Source organism: Mobula birostris, chromosome 4 (genome assembly GCF_030028105.1).
Source record: "Mobula birostris isolate sMobBir1 chromosome 4, sMobBir1.hap1, whole genome shotgun sequence".
Lineage (NCBI taxonomy): Eukaryota > Metazoa > Chordata > Chondrichthyes > Myliobatiformes > Myliobatidae > Mobula > Mobula birostris.
Genome location: NC_092373.1, coordinates 7365376 through 7387325, shown reverse-complemented (window position 1 = coordinate 7387325; position 21950 = coordinate 7365376). Strand labels below are relative to the sequence as shown.

The 21950-nt window shown below is 45.8% G+C and overlaps 1 protein-coding gene across 1 annotated transcript in view; it reads right to left on the bottom strand.

Annotated features, from left to right (window-relative positions):
- Nucleotides 1-21950, bottom strand: part of fndc3ba (fibronectin type III domain containing 3Ba) — a 376967-nt gene that overhangs the window by 232809 nt on the left and 122208 nt on the right. The window contains exon 3 of the mRNA XM_072254884.1: nt 9017-9092. Coding sequence (XP_072110985.1) covers nt 9017-9092 — 76 coding nt within the window. The remainder of the gene's footprint in view (nt 1-9016; nt 9093-21950) is intronic.

The following is a 21950-nucleotide window of genomic DNA, read 5'->3' as shown; positions in this document are numbered from 1 at the left end:
CAGCCCAGCTTTGCATCCTATCAATGTCCCACTGTAACCTCTTGACAGCCTTCCACACTATCCACAACACCCCCAACCTTTGTGCCATCAGCAAATTTACTAACCCATCCCTCCACTTCCTCATCCAGGTCATTTATAAAAATCACGAAGAGTAAGGATCCCAGAACTGATCCCTGAGGCACTCCACTGGTCACCGACCTCCATGCAGAATATGACCCATCTACAGCCACTCTTTGCCTTCTGTGGGCAAGCCAGTTCTGGATCCACAAAGCAATGTCCCCTTGGATCCCCTGCCTCCTTACTTTCTCAATAAGCCTTGCATGGGGTACCTTATCAAATGCCTTGCTGAAATCCATATACAAGTACAAGGTGATAGATGAAACTCGGAGAAGGGGAGGCTGAAGAAAAGAGCTCGGAAGCTGACAGGTGAATGAAATAAAGGGCTGGAGAAGGGGGAATCTGATAGGAGAGGGTGGAGGACCATGGAAGAAAGGGAACTGAGAGGAGCACCAGAGGGAGCTGGTAAGATGAGAGAGGGAAATGGGAATGGGAATGGTGAAGGGGGGAGGGGCAATTACCTGAAGTTCGAGAAATCAAAGTTCACACCTCTGGGTTGGTGGCTACCCTGACACAATATAAGGTGTTGCTCCTCCAACATGACTCTGGCCTCATCATGGCAGTACAAGTGGGCATGGACTGACATGTCGGAATGGGAATGGGAAGTAGAACTGAAGTGGGTGCCCACCGGGAAATCCCGCTTTTTGGCAGATGAAGCAAAGGTGCTTGGCAAAGCAGTCTTCCAATCTACATCGGGTCTCACCGATATACAGGAGGCCACACTGGGAGCACCAGATATAGTGGATGACTCAGCAAAGTGGTCTCCCATTGGTCACCGACCTCCAGGTTGATTATGATTCATAAACTGCTCTCTACTACTTGAAATCTACAATTCTGAGCCTGGAGAAAAATATTCTGATTACTTTGCCTCCATTAGGACTCCAAACAGTCCTTCCAGGTGAGGCAACACTTCACCTGCTAATCTACCGGGGTCCCCTATTATATCTGGTGCACCTGAAGCGGCCTCTTCTACATGTTGAGACCTGTCATAAATTGGGGTGGGGGGGGGCCTGTTTGTCAAGCACCTCCACTCCATCTGCTGCTAAAAAAGAAATTTCCTGGGGGCCAACTATTTTAACTCCCACTCCCATTCCTGTTCCGACATGTTAGTCCATGGCCTCCTCTTCTGCCATGATGAGGCCACTCTCACTGGAGGTGCAACACTTATATTCTTTCTTTCGGTAGCCTCCAACCTGATGGCATGAGAACCAATTTTTCCTTCCGGTGGATTTTTTTCTTCCTTCCCCTTCCCTTCTCTTCAATTTCCCACTCTGGCCTCTTGGCTCCTCTCCTCACCTGCTTATCACCTCCCGCTGGGTCCCCTCTTTTCCTTTCTCCCATGGTCCTTCCTCTCCAGCCCTTTACCTTCCCTACCCACCTGGCTTCACCTATCACCTTCCAGCTGTCCCCCTTCCCCTCCACCAGCTTTCTATACTGGCATCTTCCCCCTTCCCTTCCAGATGTAAAGAAGGGTCTCAGCACAAAGCGTTGACTGTTTATTCATTTCCATACATCTGCCTGACCCGCAGAGTTCCTCCAGCATTTTATGTGTGTTGCTCCGGATTTCCAGCATGTGTGGAATCGCTTTTCTTGTATTTCTAACTATCTACGCCTCCCGTAATTTTTTAAGACTCGCCCAGACTCTGCCACCCCAGGTGTGACCTAACCAGAGTTCTATAAAGCTGCAACATGACTTCCTGATTCTTGAGCCCAATGCCTTGACTAAGGTGTTGAACTGCACTGTGGTGGGCAGGAAGTCTCCACACCGGGTAATCCATGCTGCCCAACGCATCACCGACACCAGCCTCTCACCATCAGGGAAACATACACAGAAAGGTGCCGGAAAAGGGCCGGTAACTGTCTGTCCCACTCCCATCGTAGCATCCACACCTAGACCACCAGACTTAAAAACAGTTACTTTCCCCAAGCAGTGAGGCTGATCAACACCTCCACCCACTAACCCACCCCTCCACACCCCCAACCACCACTACTTTATCATTTCCTGTCAGTCACCCTCTGTACAGACACTCCTGTGCCTAGTGTCACTTTATGGACATACAATCAATGTACAATCGTATATAAGCTATCTTGTGTATTTACATTTACAGTGTTTTGTTATTATCATAGTGTGCTTTATCTTAAGTTTGTTTAATGCTGCATCGGATCTGGAGAAACAATTATTTGTTCTCCTTTACACTTGCATACTGGAAATGACACTAAACAATCCTGAATCTTCTTGCTTAATAACCAGAAGGGAGGAGGCAGGTTAAACGACCGGTCAAAGTTCACCTACCCTTTCAATAGCTACGACCCAATGCTCACCCTTCTCGTCTTGTAATGCACACTTACGGTCCCCCCTGCCTCTGGGACACCAACAGCCCTGCTCCTGGCTCTGTTTGTTCAGCCCGTGCTTTGTTTGGCCTGAGGATTTGCTTATAAAGCCGGAGAAGTTCTGCCAGCCAGAGACTCGCAGCTCCCTGGGATATACAGTGGAGCCTCGGCGTCTGGGGCAGGGTTTGGAGGTCCAGATTTAGAACTTCCAGAGCTGCATTCTGGTGACCAGCACCAACACCACGCTGCTGCCTCTCCGATGTCACTGATCCGTGAGCTTCTCCAGTATCACCCGATCCGATGTCCCGGAACACTATGGGCTCTGTGCGTTCTCCCCATGACCGCCCAGTTTTCCTCTGGGTGCTCCAGTGTCCTCCCACACTCCAAAGAGATATGGGGTAATAGGCTAATTGGTCACGTGGGTGCAACTGGGCAGTCCGGGCTCGATGGGCCGTGAGGGCCTATTACCAGTCCAGGCTGTATTCCTAAATTTAAAAAAATAAATTAAATGACCCCTAGAATCACCCCTCGCCATAGGGAACTGTTCACAGCAGAGCCTTCCCCACAAGCGGAAATGTGTTGACAGCTGTGTATGGGAAGAGGAATGTCTTCCCTAGTTGGCATGTTTGGAAAAGGCTTTTGGCAGCAGCGAGGCCAAAGGGCACCGAAAGGAACGGGTGCTGAATCCGGGAGAAAATGGAGGCTCCAGATGTGCTAACTGCTGTCTCCTCTAGAGAAACCACCCAACAAGTCTGACACTCACTGCCGGAATTCCAGACGCTAGGAGACTCCACTTCTCTCCCTCCCTTGCAAGGTGATGAAACTGCTTCCGAAGGTTAACCGGAACCATTCTTCCTGCCTCCTCACCGTCAGGGACGTCTTCAAAAGGCAATGCCTGAAGAAGGTGGCACCCATCATGAAGGACCCTCACTCTCCAGAACCTGCCCACCTCTCGTTACTGCACAAGCCTGAGGAGAGAACCCACACGCAACGATTCAGGAACAGCTGCTTCCCCTCCACCATCAGATTTCTGAATGGACAATGAACCCATGCACACTAACTCACTATTTTTATCTCCTCTGGCTCTATTTATCTATCTGACTGTCTGCCTGTAGATCTATCAATCTACTTATCCATAGAAATATTACAGTACAGCACAGAAACAGGCCAATTAGTAATCAAATGGCCAAGTAAACTAATCTGGTCTGCCTATACAATGTCCATATCCTTTGATTTTCCTCACGTTCATCTGCCTATCTAAACCTCCCTTATAAATCTATGATGTATCTGCCTCCAGCCCCACCCCAGGCAGTGCATTCCGTGGAATCACCACTCTCTGTGTAAAGCACAGTGTCAGAGACAAGCCACCAGAATTCCCACCACTCTCTGTAACTGGGGCTCCACAGGGGACTGCCTTGACTCTCTTTCACTTCACCATTTACACCTCGGACTTCAACTACTGCACAGAGTCTTGTCATCTTCAGAAGTTTTCGGATGACTCGGCCATAGTTGGATGCATCAGCAAGGGAGATGAGGCTGAGTACAGGGCTACTGTAGGAAACTTTGTCACATGGTATGAGCAGAATTATCTGCAGCTTAATGTGAAAAAGACTAAGGAGCTGGTGGTAGACCTGAGGAGAGCTAAGGTACCGGTGACCCCTGTTTCCATCCAGGGGGTCAGTGTGGACATGGTGGAGAATTACAAATACCTAGGGATACGAATTGACAATAAACTGGACTGGTCAAAGAACACTGAGGCTGACTACAAGAAGGGTCAGAGCCGTCTCTATTTCCTGAGGAGACTGAGGTCCTTTAACATCTGCCGGATGATGCTGAGGATGTTCTACCAGTCTGTGGTGGTCAGTGCGATCATGTTTGCTGTTGTGTGCTGGGGCAGCAGGCTGAGGGTAGCAGACACCAAAAGAATCAACAAACTCATTCGTAAAGCCAGTGATGTTGTGGGGATGGAACTGGACTCTCTGACGGCGGTGCCTGAAAAGAGGATGCTGTCCAAGTTGCATGCCATCTTGGACAATGTCTCCCATCCACTACACAATGTACTGGTTGGGCACAGGAGTACATTCAGCCAGAGACTCATTCCACCGAGATGCAACACAGAGCGTCATAGGAAGTCATTCCTGCCTGTGGCCATCAAACTTTACAACTCCTCCCTTGGAGGGTCAGACACCCTGAGCCAATAGGCTGGTCCTGGACTTATTTCCTGGCATAATTTACATATTACTATTTAATTATTTATGGTGCAACTGTAACGAAAACCAATTTCCCCCGGGATCAATAAAGTATGACTATGACTATGAGTTTGTACGTTTTCCCTGTGAACGCACGTGTTTTCTGCAGGTGCTCCGAACACGTACAAGATAGGGTTAGTAAGCTGTCAATGTGCTCTCTTGGCCTGGAGGCATGGCGACACTTGTGGGCTACCCCCAGCACAACCTCAGACCACATTGGTCATTGACGCAAACGGCTCATTTCACTGTGTGTTTCGATGCACGTGTGACAAATAAAGCTCACCTTTCACCTTTATAATCTTTTATCATCCTGTTGAATGGTGAGACAGGGCAGGAGGGACCAAATGACCAATTCCTGTTTCAGTTGCTTCTGTTCGCACACGGTACACGGTAAAACAATAACAGAATGCAGACCATTGTGTTACAGTTCCAGAGAACGTGCATTCAGGCTGACAATAAGGTGCAGGGCCATAATGAGGTAGACTGTGCTGTCAAGAATGCATCTTATCATACTAGGGGACCATTGAATAGTCTTGTAACAGTGGAATAGAAGCTGTCCTTGTGCCTGGTGGGACGTGCTTTTGAGTTTTATATCTTCTGCCGAATAGTGGGCGAGGTGGTGGGCGGAGAGACTGGAGAGAACGTCAGGGTGGGAGAGGTCTTTGATTATGCCGACTGCTTTGTCAAGGCAACGGGGACTGTAGACAGAGTCCGTGGAGGGGAGGCTGTTTTCCGTGATGTGCTTAATCTAATATTGGGTGCCACGTAGTGTAGCAGTTTGCGCGGCGCGATTAGAGCTCGGGGCATTCTGGAGTTTGGAGTTGAATTCTGGTGCTGTTCTGGAAGGAGTTTCTGTAGGTCCTCCCCCTAGAGTGCATGGGTTGTTCCCGGATGCCTGTGTTTCCTTCCACAGTCCAAAGATGTACTGGTCAGTGGGTTAGTTAGCCACTGTGTACGGTCCCGTGATTACGTCAGGGCTGTGGGGTTGCAGGGGCTCTGTCACTCAGAGGGCCAGGAGGGCCTATTCCACACTGTATCAATAAATTTCTAATTAATTAATTATTATCACTAACTCACATGAAATTTGTTGTTTTGTGCAGCAGTACAGTGCAATCCATAAAAATTACCCTGAGTTACAGAAATAACGAGTGCAAAAGACATAAATAAATTTGTGGCACGTCACACTAATGAAGTGATACAGCTCAGGGACGCTGCAAATATTTACACTTGCCCACCCCGTGCTCCGTCCCCGGTTACCTTCCTCCCTCTCTGAGATCCCCACCCCAGTGCAAAGCAGGCGGGGAGGTCGCTTATTCCTTGGAAGATGCAAGTACACTCTTGAAGTTCAAGTTTATTGTCATTCAACTGTACGTACACAGTTAGGGACCAAGGTGCAATACATAGTGCATAGATCACATACAACACAAAAAATTATATTAACACAACATGAACGGTAAAAAAGTATTCTGCCAACATACAAGTTGATGTGGCGTGCATATACAACACAGTTAAAGATATAGAAGTGTGGAGGAACAGAGGGAACTTGGGATTCACATCCATAGATCCCCCAAGTTTGCTGCACAAGTTAGTAGGGTGGGTTAGAAGGTGCTTGGTGTGTTGTCCTTCATTAGTCATTGGATTGAGCTCAAAGCCGCAAAGTAATGCTGCAGCCTCGTTAGACCGCACTTGGAATGTTGTGTTCAGTTCTGGTCGCTTCATTATAGGAAGGATGAGGATGCTTCAGAGAGGGTGCAGAGGAGATTTCTGAGGACACTGCCTGGATTAGAGAGCGGCTCAGTGAGCTGGAGACAGCTGGAGACTTCTTCCCAAGGTGGAAATGGCTAATATCAGCAAGGATAATTTTAAGGTGATTGTTGTAAAGTATGGGGGGATATCAGAGGTATGTTTTTATACAGAGTGGTGAGTGCGTGGAACACCTTGGTGGTAGAGGCAGGTACATTTTGGACATTTAAGGGACTCTTAGAAAGGCACACGTTGATAGGGAGATTAAGAAGGCAAAAGTACACTACTTTAACATTTGTGGAAGATAGTATAGGGGACTTGTCAGACAGAGAGTGGTGGATGTGTGGAACACACTGCCAGGGTGGTGGCAAAGGCAGATACATTAGGGACATTTAAGAGACTCATAGATAAGCACATGAATGATAGAAAAATGGAGAGCTACATGGGAGGGAAGGGTTAGATTGATCTTGTAGTAGGCCAAAACATAAAATTGTGGGCAGAAGGGCATGTAATGTGATGGATCGTTCTATGTACAATGTTTAATCCCTACCCTTATTTCTGAATCCACTGTGGAAAGCCCTCCCCATCTCGCACCTCCACAAGTTGCTTTCGCTGCTCCCTGGGGTCTGTAACCGGCCCTCCCTCCTGCTTCAGTTTTGTTTTTTTTTGTTTCGAGATCCAGCGTGGAACAAGCCCTTCCAGCTTAACGAGCCACACCCCTCAGCGGTCCACCCATTTAACCCAAGCCTTCTCACAAGACAAATAACAATGACCCATTAACCAGGGAGAACATACAAGCTTTCTCACCAAGGACAACAGAACTGAACCACGAACGGACTGCCCAGAGCATTGCGCTACCAACTACACTACTGTGGTGCCCATACCCCCAGCTGCCTGGGTCACGTGCTCTGGAATCCCCTCCCTTAGCCTTTCTGCCTTCCCCTCCTCCTCCAAGTGAAAGATTGCCACCCTCCAATGACCTCATTACGATCGCACCCTGTGCTGTCAATAGAATGGTGTCGCACAGGAACCCAGGACATTCAACCCACAATTAAATGAGTCATCAAATGGCCAACTGAACTAATCCCGTCTGTCAACACAGTATCCATATCCTTCCATCTTCCTCACATTCATGTGCCTATCTAAACCTCTCCTAAAAGTCTCTTACGTATCTGCCTCTACCAGCACCCAGGGAGTGCATTCCAGGCACTCACCACTCTCTGTGTAAAAAACTTGCTCCTCACATCTCCTCTGAAATTACCCCCTCTCACCTCATGCTCTCTGGTATTAGACATTTCAACCCTGGCGAAAAGATACTCCCTGTCTACTCTATCTACACCTCTCATGATCTTATAAACCTCCACCTGATCTTCCCTCCACCTCTGGCGTAACAGAGAAAGCAACCCAGTTTGCCCAGCCCTTATATTTCCCATGAAAGGCTTTGCGATGTTTCTTTAAAATATCGCCCTTGAGGTACAACGTGCAGGAAGGTAATTGCATTTGCCATGGCAACCAAACACAGAGATGAATGGAGTTTATAGCAACAGCTTGAGACTTGACCCGGGACGCATGATAGCAACGGGCTTCCTGGGGTCAGGCAAACAGGTACAAACATCTCATCAAACCTCACACAGCAACTGGACTGTGCCCACACCACCACTACGCAAACAGTAAAGGGAACCCAAAAGCAGCTGCATATTAAAGAGAAACAACTGCAGGACTGAACAGTGCAAAGAGGGTCCCTGCCTCACTCCACCCAACACCGAACCGTTCCCATAAAGCCTAAGGACTACCTTTCAAGGACTCTTCATCTCATGCTCCCAATATTTAGTTATTATTTATTTATAACTATTATTTTGGTTTTTTTTGGATTTGCACAGCTTGTTGCACATTGTTTTTATTGTCCATCTTTGCTGTGCGCAATCTTTCATTGATTCTATCGTGATTTTTTGTATTTACTGCGCCTGCCCGCAACAAGATGAATTTCAGGGTAGTAAATGGTGACATATTTGTACTTTTGATAATCAGTTTACTTGGAACTTTGAACCTGGTCCATCACCTTTGTGTGCAGCATGGACATAGGCTCTTTGCCCACCCAGTCTGCCCTGATCTATTAAACACTCATTTACAGCAATCCTCTTTTAATCTCGTTATAATCTCCCCATATTCCAATCAACTCCTCAACCTCCAAAGATACAGCCCCTCATCCATACATCTGAAATGACCAATTGATCTACTAAACCACAAGTATCTGTATGTTACCACCTTGATGGTTTGTCCTGGGCCCAGCTCACGGGTACAATCAAAAAACACACCAGTGACTTTACTTCCTTAGAAGGGGAAGGAACTTCGACTTGTCACTGAACACTCTAACCAACTTCTACAGGTGTACCATTGAAAGTATCCTGACTGGTTGTATCACAGTCTTGTACGGCAATTAGAATGCACAGGAACATTAATAAGCTGCAGGGAATAATGGACTCAGCCCAGGACATCACAGTCACATCCCTCCCCACCCACAGCAACACGGCCCCAACATCAAAGACTGCACCCTCCGTGAGAACTTCCCAGCTTACCTTGGATGCACTGTAGGGAACCGTCTTCTGCTCTAATGGTGAAAGTTTCTCCAGGGTTAACCTGAACCAGGATAACCTATGACAAAGGAAAGAGATAAATGTTAGAACATAGAAGAGTACAGGCTCTTCAGCCCATCACAGATCAATCTGGCACTTCCCTCACCCCATCACCCAGGACATGTCCTCCTCCTTCCCCTTTGCCATCACATTTCTGAATGGAAATGGACAGCGAACCCACGCACACTAACTCATTCTATTGTTTATTTTGGCTCTCACTTTGCACTTCCTATTTAAATTATATATATAAAATTGTATTTTATAGCCTATTTTATGTAATGCAAATACAAATCTCCCAACATATGCTAGTGATATTAAACCTGAACGTGATTCTCTCACACAACCCTCTATTTTTCTTTCATCCAAATATCTTTATACTTTATACTTTATTGTCGCCAAATAATTGATACTGGAACGTACAATCATCTCAGCGATATTTGATTCTGCGCTTCCCGCTCCCTGGATTACAAATATTAAATATTAAAAAGTTAAAATTAGTAAATATTAAAATTTAAATTATAAATCATAAATAGAAAATAGAAAAATGGGAAGTAAGGTAGTGCAAAAAAACCGAGAGGCAGGTCTAAGAGTTTTTCAATGCCCGTTAGACCACAGAATGTTACTGCGCAGTATAATCCCTTCGGCTCACTCTTCAACGTTGACATTTTAATCTACTCTAAGATCAGTCTAACCCTTCCCTACATTTGCCTATTCACTTAAATGCCCCTAACATATCTGCCTTTGCCTGGCACCCACGAATCTGTGTTAAAAACACAGACATTCACCTTATACTTTCCTCCAATCACGTTAAAATTATGTCCTTTTGTATTATCTATTTCCGCCCTGGGAAAAATTCTCTGGGTTTCCACTCAATCTATGCCTCTGGTCATCTTATACACCTCTATCAAGTCACTTCTCATCCTCCTTTGCTCCAGAGAGAAAAGCCTGAGCCTGCTCAACCTATCGTCACAAAACATGCTCTGTAATCCAGGCAGAATCACGGTAGACCTTTTCTACAGTCTCTAAATCTTCTGCACCTTTCCTATAATAAGGCAACCAGAACTGAACACAATACGGAGCAACAGGTCAACAGCAGATGCCATCTCTCTGGCCCTACATTCCTCCTTAGAACACCTGGAGAGTAAAGGCACATATGTAAGGCTCCTTTTCATTGAATACAGCTCTGCCTTTAATACCATCATTCCAAATAAACTGATTCCTAAGCTCCGGAACCTGGGCCTTAGCACTTAGTTCTGCAGCTGGATCTTCAACTTCCTCACAGACAGGACCCAAGCTGTAAAAACAGGGGACAAGCTCTCCTCTACAATCACTCTGAGCACCAGTGCCCCACAAGGCTGTGTACTCAGCCCCCTGCTGTACTCACTGTACACCCATGATTGTGTAGCCAAGTTTCCATCAAACTCAATACATAAGTTTGCTGATGACACCACAATTGTAAGCCGTATCTCGGGTAATGATGAGTTTGAGTACAGAGAGGAAATTAAGAACCTGCTGGCATGGTGCAAAGACAATAACCTATCCCTCAACGTCAGCAAGATGAAGGAATTGGTTGTTGACTTCAGAAGGAGTAGCGGACCGCACGACCCCATTTACATCGGTGGTGCGCAAGTGGAACAGGTCAAAAGCTTTAAGTTCCTCAGGGTCAATATCACAAATGACCTGACTTAGTCCAACCAAGCAGAGTCCACTGCCAAGAAGGCCCACCAGCACCTTTACTTCCTGAGAAAGCTAAAGAAATTTGGCCTGTCCCCTAAAATCCTCACTAATTTTTATAGATGCACCATAGAAAGCATTCTTCTAGGGTGCATCACAAGCTGGTATGGAAGTTGTCCTGTCCAAGACCAAAAAAAGCTGCAGAAGATCGTGAACACGGCGTAGCACATCACACAAACCAATCTTCCGCACTTGGACTCACTTTACACCGCACGATGTCGGAGCAGTGCTGCCAGGATAATCAAGGACACGACCCACCCAGCCAACACACTTTTCGTCCCTCTTCCCTCCGGGAGAAGGCTCAGGAGCTTGAAGACTTGTACGGCCAGATTTGGGAACAGCTTCTTTCCAACTGTGATAAGACTGCTGAATGGATCCTGACCCAGATCTGGGCCGTACCCTCCAAATATCCGGACCTGCCTCTCGGTTTTTTTTAAACTACCTTACTTTCCCTTTTCTATTTTCTATTTATGATTTATAATTTAAATTTTTAATATTTACTATCGATTTGTACTTCAGGGAGCGGGAAGCGCAGAATCAAATATCGCTGTGATGACTGTACGTTCTATCTAGTATCAATTGTTTGGCGACAATAAGGTATAAAGTATAAAAGTACTCAAAAGTGCAACAAAGGTTAAAGGTCAAAATAAATTTATTATCAAACTACATATATGTCACCATATGCTACCCTGAGATTCATTTTCTTGCAAACATTCACAATAGAACAAAGAAACACAAAAGAATCATTGGAAAACGATATACAAAGACTGATGAATTGTGCAACTACAAAAAGAAACAATAATAGTAGTAATAAATAAATAAATAAAAACTACTGCGAATATGAGTTGTCAAATCCTTTAAAGTGAGTCCATAGGTTGTGGAATCAGTTCAGTCTTGAGGTGAGTGCAATTATCCCATCTCGTTCAAAGCCTGATGATTGAGGGGTAATAACTGTCCCTGAACCTGGTGGTGTGGGACCTGATGATTGAGGGGTAATAACTGTCTCTGAACCTGGTGGTGTGGGACCTGATGATTGAGGGGTAATAACTGTTCCAGAACCTGGTTGTGTGAGCCTAAGGCTCCTGTACCTTCTTCCTGATGGGAGCAGTGAGAAAAAAGCATGGTCTGGATGGCAGGGGTCCTTAATGATAGATGTTTCTTTCTTGTGGCAAAGCTCCTTGTAGATGTGCTCAGTGGTGGGGAAGGCCTTTCCTGTGATGAACTGGGCCGTATCTACCACTATATGTAGGCAAAAATACAATACACCAAGTGTGATCTAACCAGAGTTTTATAGAACTGCAATATTACCTTTTATCGCTTGATCTCAATCCCCCAACTAATGAACGCCAATACACATATGCCTTCTTAACCACCCTATCACCTTGCCAGCGCCTTTGAAGGATCTATGGACATGCATCCCAAGATAGCTCTGTCCATCCATACTGCTAAGAATCCTGCCATTAACCCTTCAAGTTCAACGTTCCATGGTGAATCACTTCACACTTTTCCGGATTGAACGCCATCTGCCACTTCTCAGTCCAGCACTGCCGATGCATAATCAACTTCGGCCTCACCCGAAGGCCAGGGCTTGATGTAGAGTACAAAGCTTGTATGTGCTTGTCAGAATAATGGGTAAAGATAACAAGTGTTGGGAACTTCGGTTTTCAAGAGATATTGAGTCCCTGGTGAAGAGAAAAAAGGAGGTGCACAGCAGCTGTAGGGAGGTAGGGACAAATAACGTGCTTATGGAGTCTAAAAAATACAAGAGAGTACTTAAGAAAGAAATCGAGAAGGCAAAAAGAAGGCATGAAGTTGTTCGACAGACAGGGTGAAGAAGAATCTTAAAGGATTCTACAGATATGCTAAAAGCAAAAAGATTGCAAGGGACAAAATTGGTCCTCTAGAAGACCAGAATGGTAATCCATGTGTGGAGCCAAAACAGATGGGAGAGATCTTAAATAATTTTTTTTCATCTGTATTTACTCAGGAGATGGACACAGAGTCTGTAGAAGTCAGGCAAAGTGGCAGCAACTTCATGGACCCTGTACAGATTACCAAAGAGGAAATATTTGCTGTCCTGAGGCAAATCAGGGTGGATAAATCCCCAGGGCCTGATAAGGTGTTCCCTCCGACCCTACGGGAGGCAAAAGCAGAAATTGCCGGGGCCCCAGCAGAGATATTTAAATCATCCTTAGGAGAGGTACCAGAGGATTAGAGGTTAGCCAATGTTGTTGCACTGTTTAAAAAAGGCTCTAAACAGAAACCAGGAAATTATATTCTGGTGAGTCTGACGTCAGTTGTGGGAAAACTATTGATGGGTATTCTAAGGGACTGGATATAAGTACTTGGATAGATTGGGACTGATAAGGGATAGTCAATATGGCTTTGTGTGAGGCGGGCCATGTCTAACAAATCTTACAGAGTTCGTTGAGGAAGTTACCAGGAAAGCAGATGAAGACAAGGCAGTCTACATGTACTTTAGTAATGCATTTGACAAGGTCCCATGTGGGAGGATGGTCAAAAAGATTCAGTCGCCCAGCATTCAACATGAGGTAGTACATTGGATTCGACATTGGCTTTGTGGGAGAGCTAGTAGTGGTAGTAGATGGTTGCCTCTCTGACTGGAGGCCTGTGACTAGTGGTGTGCCACGGGGATCAGTTCTGGGTCCTTTACTTTGTGTCACCTGTATCAATGATCTAGATGATAATGTGGTCAACTGGATCAGAAAATTTGAGGATGACTCCAAAATTCTCTTGATGGCACACATTTTCTGTAAACTCTAGAGATTGTTGTACATGAAAATCCCAGATCAACAGTTGCTGAGATACTCAAAACACCCCGTCTGGAATCAGCAATCACTCCAAGGTCAAAGTCACTTAGATCACATTGCTTCCTCATTCTGATGTTTGATCTGAATAACAACTGAACCTCTTGATCATGTCAGCATGTTTTTATGTATTGAGTTGCTGCCACGTGATTGGCTGATTAGATATTTGCATTAACGAGCTGGTGTACTTAATAAAGTGGACACTGTGTGTACACTGAGATAGTGAAAAGTAAAACAAAAGACAGAAGACAGTGTTAGAGTTTGAGCGAGAGTGTAGTTGCTGTTGGACAGGGGCCACGATGAGGTCGATTGCGAGACTGGGAGTCTAACTTCAACATGCCAGGTCCATTTGAAAGTCTTACAAGTTTAAGTTTAAGTTTGTTTATTGTCATCTGACTGTGTAAATTGCTCGCCTTACCATTCCTCATCAGAGGATCAGAGATGGAGTGGGTCAGCAACTTTAAATTCCTTTGTGTTATTATTTCGGAGGATCTGCTCTGGGCCCAGCACGCAAGTGCAATTATGAAGGAAGCGCAGCAGCACCTCTGGAACCATAGAACACTGCAGCACAGAAAACAGGCCATTCGGCCCTCCTCGTCTGTGCCGAAACTTTCTTCCACTAGTCCCATTGACCTGCATCCAGTCCATAACCCTCCAGACCTCTCCCATCCATGTATCTATCCAATTTATTCTTAAAACTTAAGAGTGAGCCTGCATTTACCATGTCAGATGGCAGGTCGTTCCACACTCCCACCACACTCTGAGTGAAGAAGTTCCCCCTAATGTTCTTCCTAATCCTTTCCCCTTTCACCCTAAAGCCATGTCCTCTCGTATTTATCTCTCCTAATCTAAGTGGAAAGAGCCTACTTGCATTTACTCTGTCTATGCCCCTCATTATTTTGTAAACCTCTTATCAAATCTCCCCTCATTCTTCTACGCTCCAAGGAATAAAATCCTAACCTGTTCAATCCTTCCCTGTAACTCAACTCCTGAAGACCTGGCAACATCCTAGTAAATCTTCTCTGCACTCTTTCAATCTTACTGATATCCTTCCTATAGTTAGGTGACCAGAACTGCACACAATATTCCAAATTTGGCCTCACCAATGTCTTATACAACCTCACCATAACATCCCAACTCCTATACTCAATACTTTGATTTCTGAATGCCAGGATGCCAAAAGCCTTCTTTACAACCCTGTCCACCTGTGACGCCACTTTCAGGGAATTATGTATCTGAACACCCAGATCCCTTTGTTCCTCCGCACTCCTCAGTGCCCTACCATTTACTGTGTATGTCCTACCTTGATTTGTCCTTCCAAAATGCAACACCTCACACTTGTCTGCATTAAATTCCATCTGCCATTTTCAGACATCCCACCTCTCCCGGAAGTTCCGGGAGTCTCCCGCATATCGATAATAGCTCCCTGACGCCCGGAAATTGTGTACAATATCCTGGAAATCGATTTTTTTGAGGGGGAGAGGGAGGGGAAGAGGGAAAGCAAGCATCCTGATTGGTCTCCCTTCGTGCTAAGGGTGATCCCCAACCACCGGGCCGCGAGGAAACAATATGAAACGATATCAGTCAGCTACACCTTTCCTCATTCCCACTGTTGAACTTGAATGCACGCGAGGTCATTACACATGTGTCATCCATGTCAGCGTGCGAAAAAGATCACCTCCTCGAGCTTGACGGTGGGCTGAAAAGTATGTTTGACATAACATCTCTGCCAGCATTCTGGATCAAAGTCAAGGCTGAATATCCTGAGATAACCACGGAAGCAATGAAAACGTTGCTTCCATTTCCGATATATCTCTGCGAAGCGGAGTTTTCTGCAATGAATGCAATGAAAACTAAATTGCGGAATAGACTGGACATAAGGAACCCCTTTCGAGTATCGCTGTCTCCCATCACCCCTCGATGGGACCGTCTTGTTGCAGGAAAACAATCCCAGGCTCCCACTGATTCAGCGATATTGGTGTGTTGCAATGATTTTATATGTTCATACGAGGAAAATATGCGCTGTGTGTTTAATATCCAAACGTTACTTAAAATGTTATGATGCTATTGACTTATCACCTATATTCCAGTCGTGATTAACACCCTCGCCCCCAGTCGGCTGGTCCGCAAGAACATTGTCAATATTAAACCGGTCCGTGGTGCAAAAACGATTGCGGACCCCTGCTAAGTAGACCTATCAGTTTTCTCTGTGGGCGGACTTTACAGTTGACCTCAAAAATAATGACAGTGTTGCTCACTGCACTGTTTGCAACAGTGACTTTTCTATTGCCCATGGTGACATGTTGAGGTGAGTTTAACAGGTGTCATTCGTTCATTAGCAAAGCTAACGTTATTTAAACTAGCTGGCTGGCTGCTAAGGAGCTACGCTATTGATGTCCTACGTGATGAGGCCAAACTTCCTGTAGACTTGCTTAAAGTTATAATAGAATAAACATGATAATATAATATAAGTACATATTTTAATGTCAGATTTTCTGCATATACCCAACTTGGTTTACAGATTAGACAAAATCACTAAACAAAGTATTACATACACCCTTGGAGGTTGACGGGGGGGGGAAGCAATATGGGGTTGCGCGGGGCGGAGGTGCTACCTCCCTGAAATGAGTTTTTGTAGGGTGGGATATCTGCATTTTCTGGCTCATTTTTCCAGTTGGCCCAGATCCCTCCGCAAGCTTTGAAAGCCTTCCTCGCTGTCCACAACGCCTCCAATCTTACTGTCGTCAGCAAACTTGCTGATCCAATCTACCACATTATCATCTAGATCATTGATATAGACAACAAACAACAATGGTTCCAGCACAGATCCCTGAGGCACAGCACTAGTCACAGGCCTTCAGTCTGAGAAGCAATCAACCACTACCACTCTGTCTTCTCCCAGACAGCCAATTTTGAATCCAGTTTACAATCTCTCCATGGATACCTAGTATCTGAACCTTCTGAACTAACCTCCCATGTGGGACCTTGTCAAGGGCCTTACTAAAGTCCATGTAGACAACATCCACAGCCTTTCCTTCATCTACTTTCTTGGTAACCTCCTCGAAAAACTCTACAAGATTCGTTAAACACAATCTACCACATACAAAGCCATGCTGACTATCCTTAATCAGCCCTTGGCTGTCCAAATACCTGTATATCCGATCTCTCAGAACACCTTCCAGTAATTCAACTACTATTGATATCAGGCTCACTGGCCTGTAAGTACCTGGTTTACTTTTGGAGCCTTTTTTAAACAATAGAACAACATGAGCCACCCTCCAATCCTCTGGCACCGCACCCGTGACTAATGACATCTTAAATATTTCTGCCAGAGCCCCTGCAATTTCTACACTAGTCTCTCTCAAGGTCCCAGGAAGTATCATGTCAGGCCCAAGGGATTTACCTACCTTTATTCACTGTAAGGCAGCAAGCACCTCCTCCTCTTTAATCTCTATATGTTCCATGACACTACTGCTTGTTTCCCTTCCTTCCATATACGCTATGTCAGTTTCCTGAGTAAATACTGATGCAAAAAAACTGTTTAAGATCTCCCCCATCTCGTGAGGCTCCACACATAGATGACCACTCTGATCTTCTGGGGGACCAATTTTTTCCCTTACTATCCTTTTACTCTTAATACACTTGTAGAAACCCTTCGGGTTTACCTTCACATTTCCTGCCAAAGCAACCTCATGTCTTCTTTTTGCCTTCCTGATTTCCTTCTTTAGTATTTTCTTACATTTTCTATACTCCTCAAGTACTTCATTTGTTCCTTGTTGCCTATACCTGCTATACACCTCTCTCTTTTTCTTTACCGGATCGCCAATATCCCTTGAAAACCAAGGTTCCCTATGCCTCACACACACAAAATGCTGGTGGAACACAGCAGGCCAGACAGCATCCATAGGAAGAAGCACAGTCGACATTTCAGGCTGAAAGAGATAGTAACCTCTTACTATCTCTTCTTTCATTTAGTCCTGACTAATGCTCTCGGCCTGAAACGTCGACTGTGCTTCTTCCTATGGATGCTGTCTGGCCTGCTGTGTTCCACCAGCATCTTGTGTGTGTTGCTTGAATTCCTAGCATCTGCAGATTTCCTCGTGTTCCCTATGCCTATTAACTTTGCCTTTAATCCTGGCAGGAACATGCAAACTCTGCACTCTCAAAATTTTGCTTTTGAAGGCCTTCCACTTACTGAACACATCCTTGCCAGAAAACAACTTATCCCAATCCACTCTTCCTAGATCCTTTCTCATTTCCACAAAATTGGCCCTTCTCCAATTTAGAACCACAGCTCAAGGACCAGACCTATCCTTATCCATAATTAATTTGGCATTATGTTCATTGGACCCAAAATGTTCGCCTGCACATACTTCTGTCACCTGACCTGTCTGGTTCCCTAATAGGAGATCAAGTATTACATCCTCTCTCGTAGGCACCTCTATATGTTTCTTACACCGGTCTGCTATCTCTCTGCAGATTTGCTCCTCCAATTCTCTCTGACTATTGGGCAGTCTATAATACAACCCTATTAGTGTGGTCACACCTTTTCTGTTCCTCAGCTCCACCCATATGGCCCCTGTAGACAAGCCCTCCAGACTGTCCTGCCTACACACAGCTATGATATTTTTCCCTGACTAGTAATGCCACTCCTCCCCCTCTATCACGTCTGAAACAATGGAACCCCAGAACATCAAGCTGCCAGTCCTGCCCCTCCTGCAGCCAAGTCTCACTAATAGCAATAATGTCATAATCCCACATGCCAATCCACACCCTAAGCTCATCTGCCTTACCTACAATACTCCTTGCATTGAAATAGATGCACCTGAGAACATTTCTATTATGTACGAAACTTTGATTTCTGTCTATACATGCAGTCCTTGCATGACTTTTTCCCTCCTCCACCTCACTATCTGCTCTAATACTCTGGTTCCCCTCCCCCTGCAAATCTAGTTTAAACCCCCCCGGAGCAGCACTAGCAAATCTACCCGCAAGGATGTTAGTCCCCCTCCAGTTCAGGTGCAAACCGTCCCGTTGGAACAGGTCCCACCTTCCCTGGAACAAAGTCCAGAAACATGAGGCCCTCCCTCCTGCACCATCTCCTTAGCCATGCTACATTATCTTCCTATTTCTAGCCTCACTAGCACACGGCACGGGTAGCAATCCTGAGATTGCAACTCTGGAGGTCCTGTCCTTCAACTTTGCACCTAACTCCCTAAATTCTCTTTGCAGGACCTCCTCCTCCTTCCCGTCCATGTCATTGGTCCCTACATGGACCACGACATCTGGCTGCTCACCCTCCCTCCTGAGAATACTGAGAACTCGATCCGAGATATTGCGGATCCTTAGAAGTTTGTGAAGATTCATCATGACACTTAAAACTTTGACAAACTCTACAGATGTGTGGTAGAGAGTATATTGACAGGCTGCATCACAGCCTGGTATGGAAACACCAATGTCCTTGAATGGAAAATCCTACAAAAAGTAGTGGATATGACCCAGTCCATCATAGGCAAAGCCCTCCCCACTATTAAGCTCAGCCACGTGGAGCGGTGTCACAGGAAAGCATCCGTTATCAGGAACATCACCACTCAGACCATGCTCTCTTCTCGCATCTGCCATCAGGAAGAAAGTACAGGAATCTCAGGACTCACACCAGCAAATTCATGAACAGTTTTTAGTCCTCAACCATGAGGCTCTTGAACCATCAGTTGGATATCTTCGCAAACATGAGGAAATCTGCAGATGCTGGAATTTCAAGCAACACACATCAAAGTTGCTGGTGAACGCAGCAGGCCAGGCAGCATCTCTAGGAAGAGGTACAGTCGACGTTTCGGGCCAAGACCCTTCGTCAGGACTAACTGAAGGAAGAGCTAGTAAGAGATTTGAAAGTTGGACGGGGAGGGAGAGATCCAAAATGATAGGAGAAGACAGGAGGGGGAGGGATGGAGCCAAGAGCTGGACAGGTGATTGGCAAAAGGGATATGAGAGGATCATGGGACAGTAGGCCCAGGGAGAAAGAAAAGGGGGAGGGAGGGAACCCAGAGGATGGGCAAGGGGTACAGTCAGAGGGACAGAGGGAGAAAAAGGAGAGAGAGAGAAAAAATGTGTGGTACGAGGGGGAGGTGGGGCCTAGCGGAAGTTAGAGAAGTCAATGTTCATGCCATCAGGTTGGAGGCTACCCAGACGGAATATAAGGTGTTGTTCCTCCAACCTGAGTGTGGCTTCATCTATACAGTAGAGGAGGCCATGGATAGACATATCAGAATGGGAATGGGCCGTGGAATTAAAATGTGTGGCCACTGGGAGATCCTGCTTTCTCTGGCAGACAGAGCGTAGATGTTCCCACAACCTGTGGACTCACCTTCAAGGATTCTTCATCTCACGCTCACAATATTTATTGTTTATTTCTTTTTCTTCTTTTATATTTGCAGCTTGTTACCTTTTGCACATTGGTTGTTGTCCACTCAGTTGGGTACGGTCTTTCATTGATCCTTGGATTTACTGATCATGCCGCAAGAAAATGAATTTCAGCCTTGTGTGTGGTGACATATATGCACTTTGGTAATAAATTTACTTTCAACATTGAACTTATACAACCAAATGAAGCAATGTTCCTCTGGACCACAGTGCACCCTCAATACATATATTACACACAGCACAAGTCCTAGTGATGAGACCTCGGTGATGGCAGGGTATTCGTTAGTCTCACAGCCTGAGGGAAGAAGCTGTTACCCGGTCTTACAATCCTGGTCCTGATGCTCCTGTATCTCTTCCTGATGGTAGTAGGTCAAAGAGATTGTGGGATGAGTGGTAGGGATCCCCAACAATGCTTTGGACCCTCTGTGTACAACACTCCCAGTAAATGTCACAATTTGGGAGGATGGGAATCCTGGTGATCTCTCAGTGGTTTTTACTGTCCAATGCCTTGGAGCTCCCGTACCACACAATGATGCAGCCAGAGAGGTGCACGCTCGATGGTGCTCTTGCAGAATGGGGGCAGGGAGCCTTATGTTCCTTAATCTCCTCAGAAAATGTAGACGCAGCTGTGCCATTTTGACCAGTGAGGAGGTGTTGTGGATCCAGATTAGAACAGCATGATAGAAGCTGTCCTTGGGCCTGGTGGAATGTGCTTTCAGGCTTTTGAATCTTTTGCCTGAAAGGGTGTGGGGTGCAAGAGAGAGAATAACCAGGGTAGGAAGGGGGCTTTGATTGAGGCCCTGGGAAGTGCAAGGATATACTGGGGTGCAGAGGAGGTTCACCAGGTTGATTCCAGAGATGGGGGGGTTAGACTATGAGGAGAGATTGAGTCGCCAGGGACTGTACTCACTGGAATTCAGAAGGATGAGAAGAAATCTTATAGAAACATATAAAATTATGAAAGGGATAGATAAGATAGAGGCAGGAAAGTTGTTGCCACTGTTAAATGAGACTAGAACTGGGGACATAGCCTCAAGATTCGGGGGAGTAGATTTAGGACAGAGATGAGGAGGAACTGCTTTTCCCAGAAAGTGTTGAATCTGTGGAATTCTCTGCCCAATGAAGCAGTGGAGGCTACCTCAGTAAAAATATTTAAGACAAGGTTGGATAAATTTTTGCGTAGTAGGGGAATAAAGGATTATGGGGAAAAGGCAGGTAGGTGGAGATGAGTCCATGGTCAGATCAGCCATGATCTTATTGAATGGCGGAGCAGGCTCGACAGGTCAGATAGCCGACTCCTGCTCTATGAGTTGATGGGTAAAGGCTGATTTATACTTGTGCGTACGAGCTTACGCCGCAGCCTACGCTAGTGGGCTATGCCGTTGTGAGCATTTATACTGGTGCATTGGTGTGTCTGCATCACTCCGCAATTCACCGCTAAAACGTTAGTTGAGTTTCTTCGTGTTGAAACTCAAACTTCAAACAGTGGCGACTGAAACTGAAGGAGGGTGAATTTTCTGTGCTTGTCCGGCCACTGAGAGACATGGACGAGGAAATGCATTTCAAATATTTTCGAATGTCGGCAGGTAGATTTGACGATTTGGTTCATCGTCTCCCACCATTTACTTCGCATCAGTGTACACACAGTATACTCAGAGACTGGCAATCACCATTCGAGTTTTACCTTCAGGTGGAAGTCAACAGGCTGCAGCAGCTAGCTACAAACTGGCGTCAAGCACAGGGTCCTCCATAATTTCGGAGGTCTGTAAAGCTTTATGGGAAGCATTGCAGCCAGAGTTCCTTCCCTGCCCTTCAGTCGCCCAATGGCAAGCTATTGCAGCGTAGGAGGAAATGCGATGCTACCAAGTGGACCAAACACAGTTGTTGTGCCGCGA